Source organism: Staurois parvus, unplaced genomic scaffold (assembly GCF_062004578.1).
Source record: "Staurois parvus isolate SC_StPar_1 unplaced genomic scaffold, SC_StPar_1.0 ptg000249l, whole genome shotgun sequence".
Classification (NCBI taxonomy): Eukaryota; Metazoa; Chordata; class Amphibia; order Anura; family Ranidae; genus Staurois; species Staurois parvus.
In genome coordinates this window covers 6,090,780-6,106,032 of record NW_028318045.1, presented here as the reverse complement: position 1 = coordinate 6,106,032, position 15,253 = coordinate 6,090,780, and the positions used below count along the sequence as shown (strand labels likewise).

General features: G+C 42.1%; 1 protein-coding gene across 3 annotated transcripts in view; it reads right to left on the bottom strand.

Moving 5' to 3' along the window:
- The window catches only part of DENND11 (DENN domain containing 11), a 167,300-nt gene that overhangs the window by 119,298 nt on the left and 32,749 nt on the right, over positions 1-15,253 (bottom strand). For all 3 annotated transcript variants that reach the window (XR_016313209.1, XM_089680700.1, XM_089680698.1), the window contains exons 5-8: positions 13,145-13,283; positions 12,462-12,593; positions 10,993-11,143; positions 4,652-4,720 (exon numbers count right to left, since the gene is read on the bottom strand). Coding sequence is in view for 2 of the 3 variants with exons in the window: in XM_089680700.1 (XP_089536826.1) it covers positions 4,652-4,720; positions 10,993-11,143; positions 12,462-12,593; positions 13,145-13,283 (491 nt within the window). In the remaining variant the exon portion in view is untranslated. The remainder of the gene's footprint in view (positions 1-4,651; positions 4,721-10,992; positions 11,144-12,461; positions 12,594-13,144; positions 13,284-15,253) is intronic.

Here is a 15,253-nt window from a genome sequence, read left to right as displayed (position 1 = left end):
GTAAGCTCTAATGAGCCGGGCCCTCAGTTTCCTCTTGTACCAAATTGTATTGTAACAGTAATGTCTACCTTCATTTTGTAAAGCGCTTCGCAAACTGTTGGCGCTATATAAATCCTGTATAATACACAATAATAATTCTCCATTCTGTAGGGGAGTAAAGAATAAGGACCAGCAAAATTTCCCTCTGCAGTAAACTCCTGGGTAACTCCCCATCAACCTTTTGTAGTTCAGAAACATCCTGACAACTGCAGTCTCAAAATCATAAGCATTTCTTGTTATTATCAAGCAGTTTATGGGTGGCCTATGGGTCAGATATGACTGAATGAAATAAACAACAAACTGCTATTTCAGCGGTTGTTTACCAGATGGGGAAATGCCTACAGAATAAGAAAGCGACTAGTGGAAAACAAAAATCGAAGTCTGTATAAGAAATACAAGAATAAAAAATGGTAGAGCACTAGTAAGAACATTTCAAGACTATTTTGAGATAAATATTATAGATCTATACACATTGCCTGAAAACGGAGTAAGGTACCTGGTACCTCATTTTCTGGGAATATTCCAGAGTAGCGTTGAGAGAAAGAGGAAACACATCATCCTCCATTATAAGAAAAACAGACGTACCCCTGAGCATTAGCAATACTACAGTACCAGAGGAACAACAGGTAATATATACATAATCCCCTAATGCCTAAATACCACCAACTCAAAAGGTAGAAGTATAGGAATGGGAAGCTGTGTTGCCCTGGAAGATTCCCAAAAATGAGTTGCCAGGAACCCAACTCCGTTTTCTCAAGTCATCTTCTAGGGCAGCACTGACAGGATTAGCATGCAATATTTATGAAGAGAGATACCACAGACTGGATAACCTTCCTATCAAAGGCCTGATCCTGGCTTGGTAGGATGCCTATCCTGTAATGGCAGGCGAAGGTATGAAAATTCGCCAATATCGCTGTACTGCAGATCAGGTATGGCTCCTGCTCTCTCTGCCCAGGAAAACACCCAATTTATTGTGGAATGTGCTATAATTCCTTCAGGAATTTTCTGGTTTAATGTATATGCAATGTAGCTCCTCTTATCCATCTGGTGATGGTGTATTTGGAGGCTCCTTTACCTTTATTAAGCCCTGAGAAAAAATATGAACATAGCTGATGTCTTCCGCCCTTCTTTCGTTTTTTCTAAGTACGTCATGAGGCATCCTCATACATCTAGGCTGTAGTATGCTTCTTTTTTGTTGGTGGCATTAAACCTGAAGGATGTTATAATATCCTGGGTTATGTGAAATGCTAAAGCACCTTTAGGTAGAAAAGCTGGATCTGGCTTTAAAATGATTTTGTCCATACCTATAATACAATAGGGCTCCAAGATAGAAAGAGCTTGGCACTTGCTCACCCTGCAAATCGATACTAGCAACACTAGAAGACCTGTCTTGAGAGTTAAGATTTAATTGGGATAGTCTTTGATGGTTCAAGGTTTTAAAAACCCTTGTAGATCTGCTGAAAGGGTTCCAAGAAGGAAAGTTCCTTTAGGGTGGTGGCCTAGTCTTAGTGATGGATTTGAAGGGTTCTTCTGTCAATCTTGAGTCCAGGAAACTGCTAAGACCTATACTTTGAGTGTGTTCTGAGATAATTTATCTGCTGCATCTTGTAGAAAGTCCAGGATAGTTGGGATGAGAGAGAGCAAACAGGTGGCGCACACACCTAGTGCATTATCCAAGGATTATTGAGGCATCAACAGCGAGGCTCTTACTTTACTTTCCATTCATCATACATCAGCATCAGAGGTTGGTCATCAGCTCTGAGGAAAGGGATTTGTCCCCGAAATGCGTCAGCCATTTGACCGCACTGACAGTGAGAACACCTTGCCCGCCGTTGTGGCCATTGTCATTTTTCTATGCTTTTTAGATACATGCTTCGTATGTGAGTATGTTTTTATGATTTAATTCCTACAATAAACCTTGGATAATGCACTAGGTGTGTGCGCCACCTGTTTTTCTCTCTATCCAGTGGCTGATTTCCCCGTCTGAGGAGGGCTGCACCCCTGGAACATTTCCTTTTGGTTGTCGCTGTCCTGGTACCCTTGGCTTCCCTTTTGGCTGTGCATATCCTGAGGCGCTGGAGAGTACATACGCTATCTAGTTGGGATGAGAGGCCTATCTTGTTCCAAATGAGCCTCAAAGTTCTTTCAAAATGTTTCTGTATATTGTTATGGTTACCTTTCTCCTGCTAGCCAATTGTGTTAATAACGTTTTCTGAACATCCTTTATTTAGCAACACCCTTTTAGTAAGCAAGCTGAGAGTTTTCAGATGCAGATGGGTGGATAGACCCTGCTGCAAGAAGTTCTCTTTGAGAGGCAGTGAAATATGTGACTATGTACTCATTCTTTGCAGATGAGTAAACCATGGTCTCCGAGGCCAGCGAGGGGCAATAAGCAAAACTCTGGCATTTCTCTCAATCTTTTGAATTACCCTCGAGATCAGGTTGATCAGGAGAAAAGCATAGGCAAGGTAAACATCCACTGCTGCGCAAAGGCATCTAGGCCTACAATCTCACTGTTCTTTGTCCGGGAAAAGAATTTCAGTGTCTTGGCATTGGCTCTTGAAGCACATAGGTCTATGCCTGGAGTGCCCTACTTCTCTGTAAGTGCATTTCCTGGTCCAAGGCGGATTCCATTGGGTTTTAAACTTTTTTCTGCCAGTGAGTTTTGTTTCCATTTTAGATATACAGCTGATAGGAAGAATAGGTTAATTTCTGACCAGTTTAGGACTTTACTAGAGTCATTAAACAGGGTCTCTCTGCTGCCCCCCCCTTGTCTGTTGATGCAGGCAATGGTTGTGAAATTATCTGATAGAATTTCTACGTGCCTTCCTTTGACCTGTTGTTGAATGTGGTACAAGGCTTGTTCCACCATGTTGGAGGATTCACAGACCAGATCTTGTTCCAGGCACTTTGAGCTAGCTCATCTAGGTGCGCGCCCCATCCCCATGCACTCACATCTGTGGTTATTCTGACTATTGGTCTATACTCACAGTTGTCCCAGTCTGTAGGTTTTTTGTTCAGCCACCACAGCATTGATTCTTTGATCTGAAAGGGGATGCAGACTGAATCTTCTCATGTTGGGCAGCACAGTGGCTAAATGGTTAGCACTTCTGCCTGGCAGTACTAGGGTCGCTGGTTCGTATCCCAACCCCAGCATCACCTGCCTGGAGTTTGCATGTTCTCCCTGTGACTGCGTGGGTTTCCTACGAGTACTCCGGTTTCCTCCCACACTCCAAAGACATGCTGGTAGGTTAATTCGCTCCTGTGTAAATTGTCCCTAGTATGTGTATGTATGAATGTGAGTTAGGGACTTTAGATTGTACGCCCCTTGAGGGTTAGCAACCGATGTGAATGTACAATATATGTATGTAAAGCGCTGCGTAAATTGTCGGCGCTATATAAGTACCTGAAATAAATAAATGTTGCCGCATTTCCATCCCAATGGGAGAGGAGGAAGTTTTGTAAAGGTCTTGTATGGAGTTAAACTCAAGTTACTGCCGGTATGGTAACAGCCATAAGACCCAATACTTTCATAAATCAAACTTAATCAATTTATCTATCTTTTTGTTCTGTGAGAAAGATTTTTATCTGATTGGAGTCTACTACATATCCCATATAAGTCACTACCTTGGGCATTGAGAAGGGGAAAAAAAAAAAAAAAAAAAAAAACACTTTAGGAAAAAAAGCTAAAATTTCTTTTTCCTTCTCCTGAGGACAACATTTGTCTATGTATACCAACTGTCACCCAAGTGCAAAAGCTAGGCAGTTGGACAGGGAAGTCTTGCAACCAAAGAACACTGATCAGAACAAACAAGATGCTTCTTGTTGGTACACAAATGAGAAAAACACAAGGAACTGAGGCTCAGAGGTACGCATTTTTTTTTTATAATGATAGATGATGTGTTTCCTGTTTATAAATCAGTGGAGTAGAAAACACTGCATGCTCACTTGTACCTACAGGTAAGCTTATAATAAAGATTTCCTATAGGTACAAGGAACATGTACCCTTCAGGAGGTATTCACTACTTGATGTCACCGATGCATGTGTAGTAAAGTATTTCGTCCCTTCAAAGCTCAGTGCCATGGCGTTATCATGGCTCGGTCATTCAAACGGCAGGAGCCCATGAACCAAGAAGGAAGATCAGGTGAACCTGGAAGCGGTGACAGTGCACCGCTCGAGGGCTTTGTTTTAAGTCAAGTCTTTCAGAATGTGCTACTATGGAATGCATGCTAACACATTATGCACTTAACCAGCAGGAGGGAAAAGTTTTTTTATTTTTATTATGACCATCACAACAAAGCTGCAGTTGGGTATATAATGCAGGTGCCACGCAAGGCCCAAGGTGGTTCTTCTAGCTTCAAATGGTAGTATCAAATTTGGCCCATGCTCTCCTTACCCCATATACATTCCTATTGACTAATTGTCCATGACTAATACAGCTGCCATACTGGCCAATAGGAATTCATAACAGACAGCAATATCAAAAGGAGATCAGCAATGGCAGTCTTCCTACTAACCTTACGATGGGCTTACAATAATTTCAGGAGAAGGGTGCAAGGAGCATTGTGGTAAAAATACACAGGGTAATGAGTTCTGATCTGGATTACTCACAGGATAAAGAGATCCTCCTCGCACGATGAGCAGTCTCCATCCACTTCCTGTGTGTACATCAGAAGCTGCCTGAAATTAGGACGAACAAACTTTAGAATAACAAAAATTAATACCTACAGTTTAAATGCCAAAACACATACAAGTCTAAAAGATGGTCATGACACAACAATCCATCACCCTATCTGTACGATGCAAACCAGAAACCTACAAAGAAAAAGACCTACTGATAAAAGTGGTTACTTAAAAGGATCCACGCAGCGTGACTTATTGAATATAGAATTCTTTTATTGCAACAAAAATTCATAGTAAAAAAAAATAAAAAATGCCACTTTCACCTTCCACAATTAGAAACGGACGTTGTCAAATAACATTAATGTCCACATCACAATACCTAATCTACCACTATAACATACAGCATTACATACATAAATATCTCTAAATTCATAAATAAGCGTAACATTTCCCAGCATAGGCGCCCATAGAGCATACACGAAACAAGACTTGACCACACCTTTGTGGTGCTCCGTGAATACATATACAGTCATGGCCAAATATATTGGCACCCCTGCATTTCTGTCAGATAAAGCCCAACTTCGCCCAGAAAATTGTTGCATTTACAAATATTTAGGCATTCTCATGTTTATTTCTTGTTTGTATTGGTACAACACAAAAACGTAGAAATCTGACATTATCTGACAGAAATGCATTTCTAATTGCAACAATTTTCTGGGTGAAGTGGCGTATTATCTGACAGAAAAGCAGGGGAGCCAATATTTTTGGCCATGACTGTATATGGCCTTCAAAATACAAGTAACGATAAAGCTCCACTGGCTATATAAGTAATGTCTGAGACACGTGATGTAATAAACGTTCCAATATACATATTCAGTATTGGTGGATGCAATCAATATGCCTATGAACAAATAGATTCTCCCCGGAGGATGAAAGCAGCAGTGGCAAGATGATTCGCAATGCTATATTCAAACAACACCACTATATATATATATATATATATATATATATATATATATATATATATATATATATATATATATATACACACACACTAAATAACAGTGCCTCATCATTAGTGTCAGTGACAGGAATAGTGCACCAAGATTGGTGTCAACAGGACATATTTCTACAATAAGAAACTGTGTATTTGAAATGTTGCTTTTTAAGGTTGCATTAGAAAAACCAGCTTCTTACTGAATACTTTTTTTTTTTTTTTGCATTGGTACATGTCTCTTACACCCCCTACCCCCCCATGGCAGTGCCCAGCTTCCCCTGCCTTGTAAAAAAAAGAAAAAAAAATTGTCTCCCATAGAATTTAATAGGGTGCAGTTGTTATGTTCAGGGTTTGCAGATTTTTTGGTGATCATCTCTAATCAGAAATTGTTGAAAGGTGAAACTGACTTGCAGTTGACCTCCTTTTGCAACATCCCCCCTCTTAACCTGTTTTAAGTGCATTTTGCATTCCCATAGACTTATGTGGAAATTCAAATCTCACTTGAAACAAACAAAATCCAATGGACACAAGCCCTTCAATTAGTGACGAGAATGTGTTTTTTTTTTTTGTATTAACGAGTTAATATTTACACTCAATTCACACTGTTTTAACAGCTTACCGGGCACTTTTATCCCCTTCCTGCCTAGGCCAATTTTCACCTTTCAATGTTGTCACACTTTGAATGACAAATGCGAGGCCATGCAACACTGTACCCATAAAAAAATTTTATTCACAAAAATAGAGCTTTCCTTTGCTATTTAACCAGTTGGTAACCGCTCTATAGCCGAATGACAGCTACAGCGCAGTTACCGAGTTCTGGGAGGCCGTCATATGACGTCCTACCAGAACGCGCCCTCCTGCGGGCACCCGGTGATCTCCGTGATCACTGTGTCCTATGGACACAGCAGATCATGGAGCAAATACAGTTGCCGGTTATGGATAACCAGCAGCTGTCACAGAGATCTGCACTGATGATCAGTGCCTCCCAGCAGTTGCGCCCATCAATACCACCCATCAGTCAGTGCTACCAGTCAGGGCCGTCAGTCAGTGTTACCCATCAGTGCCACCTATCGGTGACCATCATTGCTGCATATCAGTGCAGCATCATCAATGCCCACCAGTGCTGCCTCATCAGTGCATCCTATCAGTGCCCATCAGTGCTGCCTATCATTGCCACCTCATCAGTGCTGCCTCATCAACGCACATCAGTGAAGGCGAAAAATTACCTGTTTGCAAAATTTTATAATAAGAACACTTTTTCCAATTTTTTGCTCTTTTTTTGTTTTATAGTGCAAAAAATAAAACACCCAATGGCAATTAAATACCACCAAAAGAAAGCTCTGTTTGTGTGAAAAAAATTATAAAAATTTCATATGGGTAAAATGTTGCATGACTGCGCAATTGTCAAAGTGCGACAGCGTTGAAAGTGGAAAACTGGCATGGGCAGAAAGAGGGTAAAAGTTCCCGGTAGGAAAGTGGTTATGCAACACTGGGTTTTTTATTTTTTGCTAAAACAATTGCGCAATCTTTTTTTTTTAAGTTGTAATTTTTTCGTTACAATTTTTGGGAAAATTAATCCTTGAGATGTTTCCATAACTTGATTGGAGTCCACCTGTGGGAAATTCAGTTGATTGGACATGATTAGGAAAGGCATAAACCTGTCTATATAAGGTCCCACAATTAACAGTGCATGTCAGAGCACAAACCAAGCCACGAAGTCCAAGGAATTGTCCATAGACCTCTGAGACAGGATTGTATCAAGACACAGATCTGGGGAAGGATACAGAAACATTCATGCAGTATTGAAGGCCCCAATGAGCACAGTAGTCTCCATCATCCGTAAATGGAGGTTTGGAACCACCAGAAATCTTCCTAGAGCGGGCCGCCTGGCCAAAATGAGCGATTGAGGGAGAAGGGCCTTAGCCAGGGAGGTAACCAAGCACCTGATGGTCACTCTGAAAGAGCTCCAGCGTTTCTCTGTGGAGAGAGGAGAACCTTCCAGAAGAACAACCATCTCTGCAGCACTCCACCAATCAGGCCTGTATGGTAGAGTGGCCAGACGGAAGCCACTGATCAGTAAAAGGCAAATGGCAGCCCACCTAGAGTTTGCCAAAAGGCACCTGAGGGACTCTCAGACCATGAGAAACAAAACTCTCTGGTCTGATGAAACAAAGATTGAACTCTTTGGCCTGAATGCCAAGCATCATGTCTAGAGGAAACCAGGCACCGCTCACTACCTGGCCAATACCATCCCTACAGTGAAGCATGATGGTGGCAGCATCATGCTCTGGGGATGTTTTTCAGCGGCAGGAACTGGGAGACTAGTCAGGATTGAAGGAAAGATGAATGCAGCAATGTACAGAGACATCCTTGATGAAAACCTGTTCCAGAGCGCTCTGGACCTTAGACTGGGGCAACGGTTCATCTTTCAACAGGACAACGACCCTAAGCACACAGCCCACATAACAAAGGAGTGGTTACTGGCCAACTCTGTGAATGTCCTGGAGTGGCCCAGCCAGAGCCTACACTTGAATCCAATTGAACATCTCTGGAAAGATCGAAAAATGGCTGTGCACTGACGCTCCCCATCCAACCTGATAAAGCTTGAGAGGTACTGCAAAGAAGAATTGGAGACAATTGCCCAAAAATAGGTGTGCCAAGCTTGTGGCATCATACTCAAACCAACTTGAGGCTGTAATTGGTGCTAAAGGTGCTTCAACAAAGTATTGAGCAAAGGCTGTGAATACTGATGTACATGTGTTTTTTTTTAGTTTTTTATTTTTAATAAATTGCAAAGATTTCAAAACGAATTTCTTTTATGTTGCCATTATGGGGTATTGTTTGTAGAATGTTGAGGAAAAAAATGAGTTTAATCCATTTTGGAATAAGGCTGTAACATAACAAAATGTGGCAAAAGTTAAGCGCTGTGAATACTTTCTGGATGCACTGTATGTGTTTCTGTATGTTTTGATCCTGCCCTTACACTCTGCATGGTCATAACTGCTTTTCTAAGGAAGCAGGGCTCATTCACACTAGCGGTAAGGAATGCTGCTCCTCTTTTTTCTTTTTTTTGTAATTGGATGTTGTTAACCAGACCATGTGACAATCCTAAAGGTAAGAATTGTACAATTGCAAAAATGCACTGGCACCAAAGTAGTCTTCATGCCACTTCATCCTCTCAACACGATTAACATATTCCTATCACACAACACACTGTTTTTAGCCTCTTCTGTTAGGGTGCTGTGACAACAATGAATTGGTATCACAAAGAACAAAAGTCAAATGTTGCTAACACACCTAGAAACCTACAAGCAGTAAGACATGCTGAGCACTTCCATATATGCCAGTAACTGGACCTCTTTAGGTGGTGTGATCATTACTGCAAGTCTGACCATCTGTTGGTGCCTGTGATCAGCTATATAGCAGTGTGCAGAGGGTACACCCAGAATTTCTAGTGTGGTCAGCTAAAAGGTACTTCTGCTGGGATGAGATTATGGGAGGTGCCAGTGCTGCCTTGTTCTTGAAGCTGCATGCTCCAGGACTGTCATCCCCAACTTTGTGTCACTAATTTCAGAGTCCTTGACCCAGAACAAGCATGTGCATGTTAGCCATATGCCACCTGATAAGCACATGCTAGTTTCAGGTCAGCGACATTAGTGAAGATCTGTATTCCTTAAAAGGAACTTGTTTAAAGTGGCTGTAAACCTCAGACATAAAATATGAACAAAGCATATCCCTCTATAGAGTGTACTTGTCTCACGGGCACCAAATGTCATTTCTGATTGCTGCTTTGTTCATCTGCTATCAGCATGAGTTACTTCTGACAAGTTTTCCTGACACCAAGAGAAAAATGGTGACAGGGTCTCCAGCAAATTGACAGCCTCAGCTCTGATCCTGTGAGCTGTGTGCAGGGGGGTGTGTCCCTTCTCTCCAACCAGCCGTCATAGCTCTCCTCACTGAACTCTGCAAAGTGTAATTTCAACTCTCCGCCCATTTTTTATTGGACCTCTCAGACCAGCTTTGTAAATTGAGCACTTTGAACAGCTGTAGAGGAGAGAAAACTGCGGATAAATAGGTACAATTTACGTAGGTTTGTTTCATCCCTGCATATGACCTCAGGCCAGTCACTTCAATGGGTAAATGTAAGGGTTTACAACCATTTTAAGTACCTAAATTTTACATAAACTTCATCTAAACCCAAGAATAAAGATGTAATCTACTGCAGCTTACCAGTCCTTAGATGTGGTGGCTGAATTAGTTTTCTATTTTAAAGATATTTTTCTTTTATTTTCACCTAGTAATCCTGTGAAAAACAGTTCATGTTCTTGGCTGCTACATTCACTTCTCCGCTGTATCTATGAATAGGGCCCATGGTTGCTTCCCATGCTGGACATTAAATATGTCTGCCTTATCCTGGGGCAGTGGTTTCCAAACTGTAGCCTGGGGATCTGGAGAGTGTCCACTGACACCAGCGATGGGACACTCATCATCCCCTCCTGACAACAATGCAGCACTATTCCTCCCCCAATACCAAAGATGGGGCATGGTTTACTCCTACTAATGGCAGTCCCTTTTTAACCACACTGGCCACAGTCCAGCACCCCTAAAGTCTGAAAGACAGTAAACTACCCCTTTGTTTAGAAAGTTTGGAGACCCCTGACCTAGAGGATGATGGGCTTAGCAATCTGCACACAAAAAAGCTAAAAAGGTGTGTGCAGTAACAAAGAAACTGCATTTTTGGCAGGTTCAACAGGCATTTTCTACAGAATTAAATTTGCCGCCTACAAGCCCATTATGCTGGCCCACTCACTTAGCTGATCAGGTGCCAGGAGCTGAGCACTGACTTGCCCTAAGCCCCAACCACTAGTAAATTCAAGGGAGAAAAATCTGGTGATAAACTTCAATACAAGTGTAACTTTATTGTTTCAGACAAGCAAAGTCACCACCCAGTGCTTGTGTGAAGCATGTCAGCAGAGAGGTCCCAGGTGGGAATCTGATGTCTGCTTGCCCAGAACAATAAAGTTACAACTCCGCTGAATTTTAAGTAAATTGCCATCACGTTCTTCTATACCTTCTGAAAATATTCTTAGCCTAAAATAAGAAAACTAAAGCAGCCAACACATCTAAGGACTGGAAAGCTGTGATGTATTTAGCTTTTGATTTTGAGTTTAGATACATTTTAATATCAGCCTCCTGTTTCGCTCCGTACAGCAGTACCTTTAAGTCATCCTAATTATGTTAGAAATCAAATAACCCCGGCTGTTCACTGTAGACTGACCGCAGCAGCTCCCCCTGCCTGTAGGAACATTAATCCAAAATAAGCATCAGTCACCGTTGATCATTGAGCCGCCGGTATTTCTCTTTATCGGCACTGTTGACTCTTAGCAGTGGCTGCAGACGTTCCAGGTGAGTCTTCACATTCTGGTTGTCGACATAGACATCATAGAGGTCCTGCTTCTGTTCAAAGATCTTCTCCGTAGTACCTGAAAACAATAGTAGTAAACTGAGAGGGTCACAAGTCACCACAGGCCCTGGCAACCAAACACAGAATGTAGAACAACTTTATGCTGGAAAATTACTTCAAACCCCCAAACAAATATAGATTTTCTGAAAGCATAAGCCATGTACAATAAAACAGTGGTGGCTATAATTCTTTATGTCACACAAAAGTTGTGCAAATGTTTACATACTTATTTTCTTTATACAGAAAACAATATAATAACCAGTTTTTTGGGTAAAATATAAAATACGGGGTTGCATCAAGTAAACAGATACGAAATACATCAAGCCTTAGAATTGACTAGACTCGTGAAACAGTGAAAGACTACAGTATCCAGAATTGTGATACACAGCCCTTTAAAAACCTTTGCAGGTCATCGTGTTACCGTTAACCGGGAATAATGGCCTTAGCATTTCTGCTCCTACTCCACTTTGCAGCAATACCTCACATGTGGCGCAAATTGTATTTACATACATGTATGCTTCTTGTCACAGGTGTGCAGGGGCAACAAGGTTGCACCCCCCACTTACTTTTTTTGCCATCAAAAAGGCGTTAACAAGCAGCACCCTTTGGGTGGCAGTTTTACTGAAAAGTCTAGAGTCAGCTTTAACGGTACCAACAATACAGCTATGAGCTTGCATTCACCACCTGAAGTCCAATGACAGGTATAGATGCATATTGCAGACACCAAGGGGTTAAATACACCCATTATTAATGCTGTCCCCTTCATGCTGAAATCTCCAAAACATGCTTTACCCATAAAACCAACTCCTTTTATGTGGAAGCATTCGGGAAAACCCAAACACAAGAAGATATTACACACCCTGTGGCTGGATCTGAACCCAGGGCTGCTAGCCACATGCCTCAGCACAATTTCAAATACAGGACATACATGTCCTTTTACTAACAAAAATATAGTGGAATTTCACCACAATTTTCTTATTGTTAATATTAACATCACAATGATGAACAGCAACAGCCACCAAAGGATTTTTCATATCCTTCACTTTTGGAAGTGATAGAGGTCTGTGTTCCCCCACGGTGTGCTGTGGTTCCTCCCAAAAGACACAATGTTCTGTAGCAACTGGAAGGAGAAACCTCAGTGCATGTGGTGATCAGGCACCTAACATACACAGAAAAACACTGAATGCTAAAGAGTTTTGTTCAGCCATAGCTTTTCAGCAAAGAGACAATCCAAGTCAAATACTGCCAGAGAGGTGAGTGAAAAAAGAAATAGAAAAATTCTAGGCAGTGTTATAAAGCTTGGGGCATAATTCCACGGCGTCACTGTAGATACTCACATGCTACATAGGATACCTCATCATCGAGGGTCTCTATGTCCGCTACATTTACATAGAAGAAAGGCTTTGACTCTGGAGCTGTAGCTCCCACACCTGGTAAAGTGACATTGGCGAGACAGCAACAGCAGTAAACTGTACAGGAGAGGAAAGAAGTATACATATTAGTATTTTTTCATTGTCTATCAACATAGCTCAATGTTTTGTTCCAATTTTCTAAAACCAACTACACAGGTTTAATGAATCAGCAGAGAATGAGCCTAATGTACAAAATATAGCAAAATAACTTTGAATTCCAAATATTTGCAGTTTTTTTTTTTTTTTACTTTTTGCTGCAATTATCCTAATTCGTGTTTGCGAGGATATGCTATAGGCTTCCAGTGAGCCAATGCCTACTATGGCAGAGGAAGGGGTAAGCGTACAGATTTCCTAGAACACCCCCCTACTCACACCCTCTCATGTAATAAAGTAATACACACACCAAAGTAATTGGCTGCCTCCACAGAAGTTCACATCAAATTGCAGATAAACTGTCGCCTGTATGCAGCCTCCCATGCAACTACTTTATGGGGAGATGCTAAATTTTAAATTCTCCTACTAGAACACTAGGACTAATCATATGACTATGGGAGAAGAGAACCTTGCATTTAGCATTTTATGTGAAAAGGCAGGTTTTTGTTGGTTACCTCTGTAGCACACCACTCCCACAGGAGGCGGGGAGAAGATCAAGATTCGCTTCCGTAATAACGCAAACTTCCATAAGACAAAGATCTGCTCCCCAAAGAACTTAATGAACTGAGACATGCAGCCAGCAGGATGGGTAATCTGCAACCAAAAGACGGGAAAGAATTATTGTCTATGGTCATAAATATAAGCATTTGTAAGTGCTGGTATCTTGAGTGTACAATGGAAACTCTCCAGCTCAATATTAGCTGGTTGTGAAGTCCTAGTAACATCAGTGACAGTCTGCCATAGACACTAAAGCATAGTACAAACGGTAAAAAAAACAACCGGATGAAAAATACCACTATTGAAGCGATTGTACAGTAATCTGATATTTAGTACGCCGCTTTCACCTGAAATTATTAGAAGAGATAAATATGAAAATTGTTTCTGACTTTCATTTAATCGGCACAGTATTCATCCAAAAAAAAAAAAAAAAAAAATCAGAATAGCAAGACCACGCATGTTTTGAAACGAAAGAATACATTACAACACACATTACACCACTTCCAAAGTTGTATTCTGTCGTACGAGAATTCTCGTAACTTCTCAATATGAGACTAGCATGCAAAAAAAAAAATGCCTTACCTGATAGCACAGAAGCCATGTCATGCCTATTGTGTGTTTTGCAGAACAAATCTTAACTTAGTGTCATGTGGCTACAACTTTCACTCCTAGAAGGCAGCAGTCATATGACCTGATTTTTCAAAATTTTTTTTTTTTTTCAACTTACAGTGAAAGGACCATTCCAGGCTAATACTATTTTGGGGTCCCTCAAGGCTCCGTCCTCGGGCCCCTTCTATTCTCCATCTACACCTCCTCCCTTGGCCAACTCATACACTCTCATGGCTTCAACTACCACCTCTATGCCGATGACACACAAATCTATCTCTCAACCCCCCACCTCACCCCCTCGGTCTCCGCCCGAATCACACACCTACTGAGCGACATATCAGACTGGATGTCACTCCACTTCCTTAAACTGAACCTCTCCAAAACCAAGTTTCTTGTCTTCCCCCCAGCCCGGACACCACCCCCCATTGACTTCTCCATCATGTCCAACAACGCTACCATCAAACCCGCCCTGCAGGCCAGAGTACTTGGTGTAATTCTTGACTCCAACCTATCCTTCCAGCCCCAAGTCCAATCTTTCACAAACTCGTGCAGACTCCACCTCCACAACATCGCCAAAATACGCACGTTCCTAACCCCAGAAACCACTGAACAGCTCATCCACTCCCTCATCTAATCACGACTCGACTACTGCAACTCCCTCCTCACTGGCCTGCCTCGCCGCTGGTTATCCCCACTTCAGTCAATCCTGAATACGGCTGCCAGACTCATTCACCTTTCCAACAGCTCCATCTCCGCCACCCCCCTCTGCCAATCCCTCCACTGGCTTCCGATTGCACAACGGATCAAATTCAAAATCCTAACACTGACATACAGAGCCGTCCACCATACTGCCCCGTACTACATCACTGACCTACTATCCAAGTACCGCCCAGCACGCACACTCCGCTCCTCACAAGACCTCCTACTCTCTAGTTCCCTGGTCTCCTCCTCCCATGCCCGCCTCCAGGACTTCTCCAGGGTGTCACCCATCCTCTGGAACTCCGTGCCCCAACCCATCATATTATCACCTACTCTCCTCTCCTTTAGGCGCACCCTGAAAACCCATCTCTTCAGGGAAGCCTACCCCACCCCCTGCTAACTTGCCGACCTCCTCCACTCTTCCTACCACTCCATCCCCCACAGCTATCTCCTCCTGTGCCACCATCCCCTCCCTCCTAGATTGTAAGCTCGAAAGAGCAGGGCCCTCGATCCCCTCATGTTTTGCATTGTATTGTTATGGTTCTGTCACATGTTCTGTCCCCCTTTGTAATATACAGCGCTGAGCGAACTATTGGCGCTTTATAAATACTGTATAATAATATAATAATAATATTAATTTTTTACCCATCTCTCCCCTCCTACCCTCCCTAACCCATCCTTCTAGTCATACCTAGTCCCCTTACAATGTGAATCAAAATATACTCACCTAAACCCCTATCCAAGTTTTGAGCTGCTGC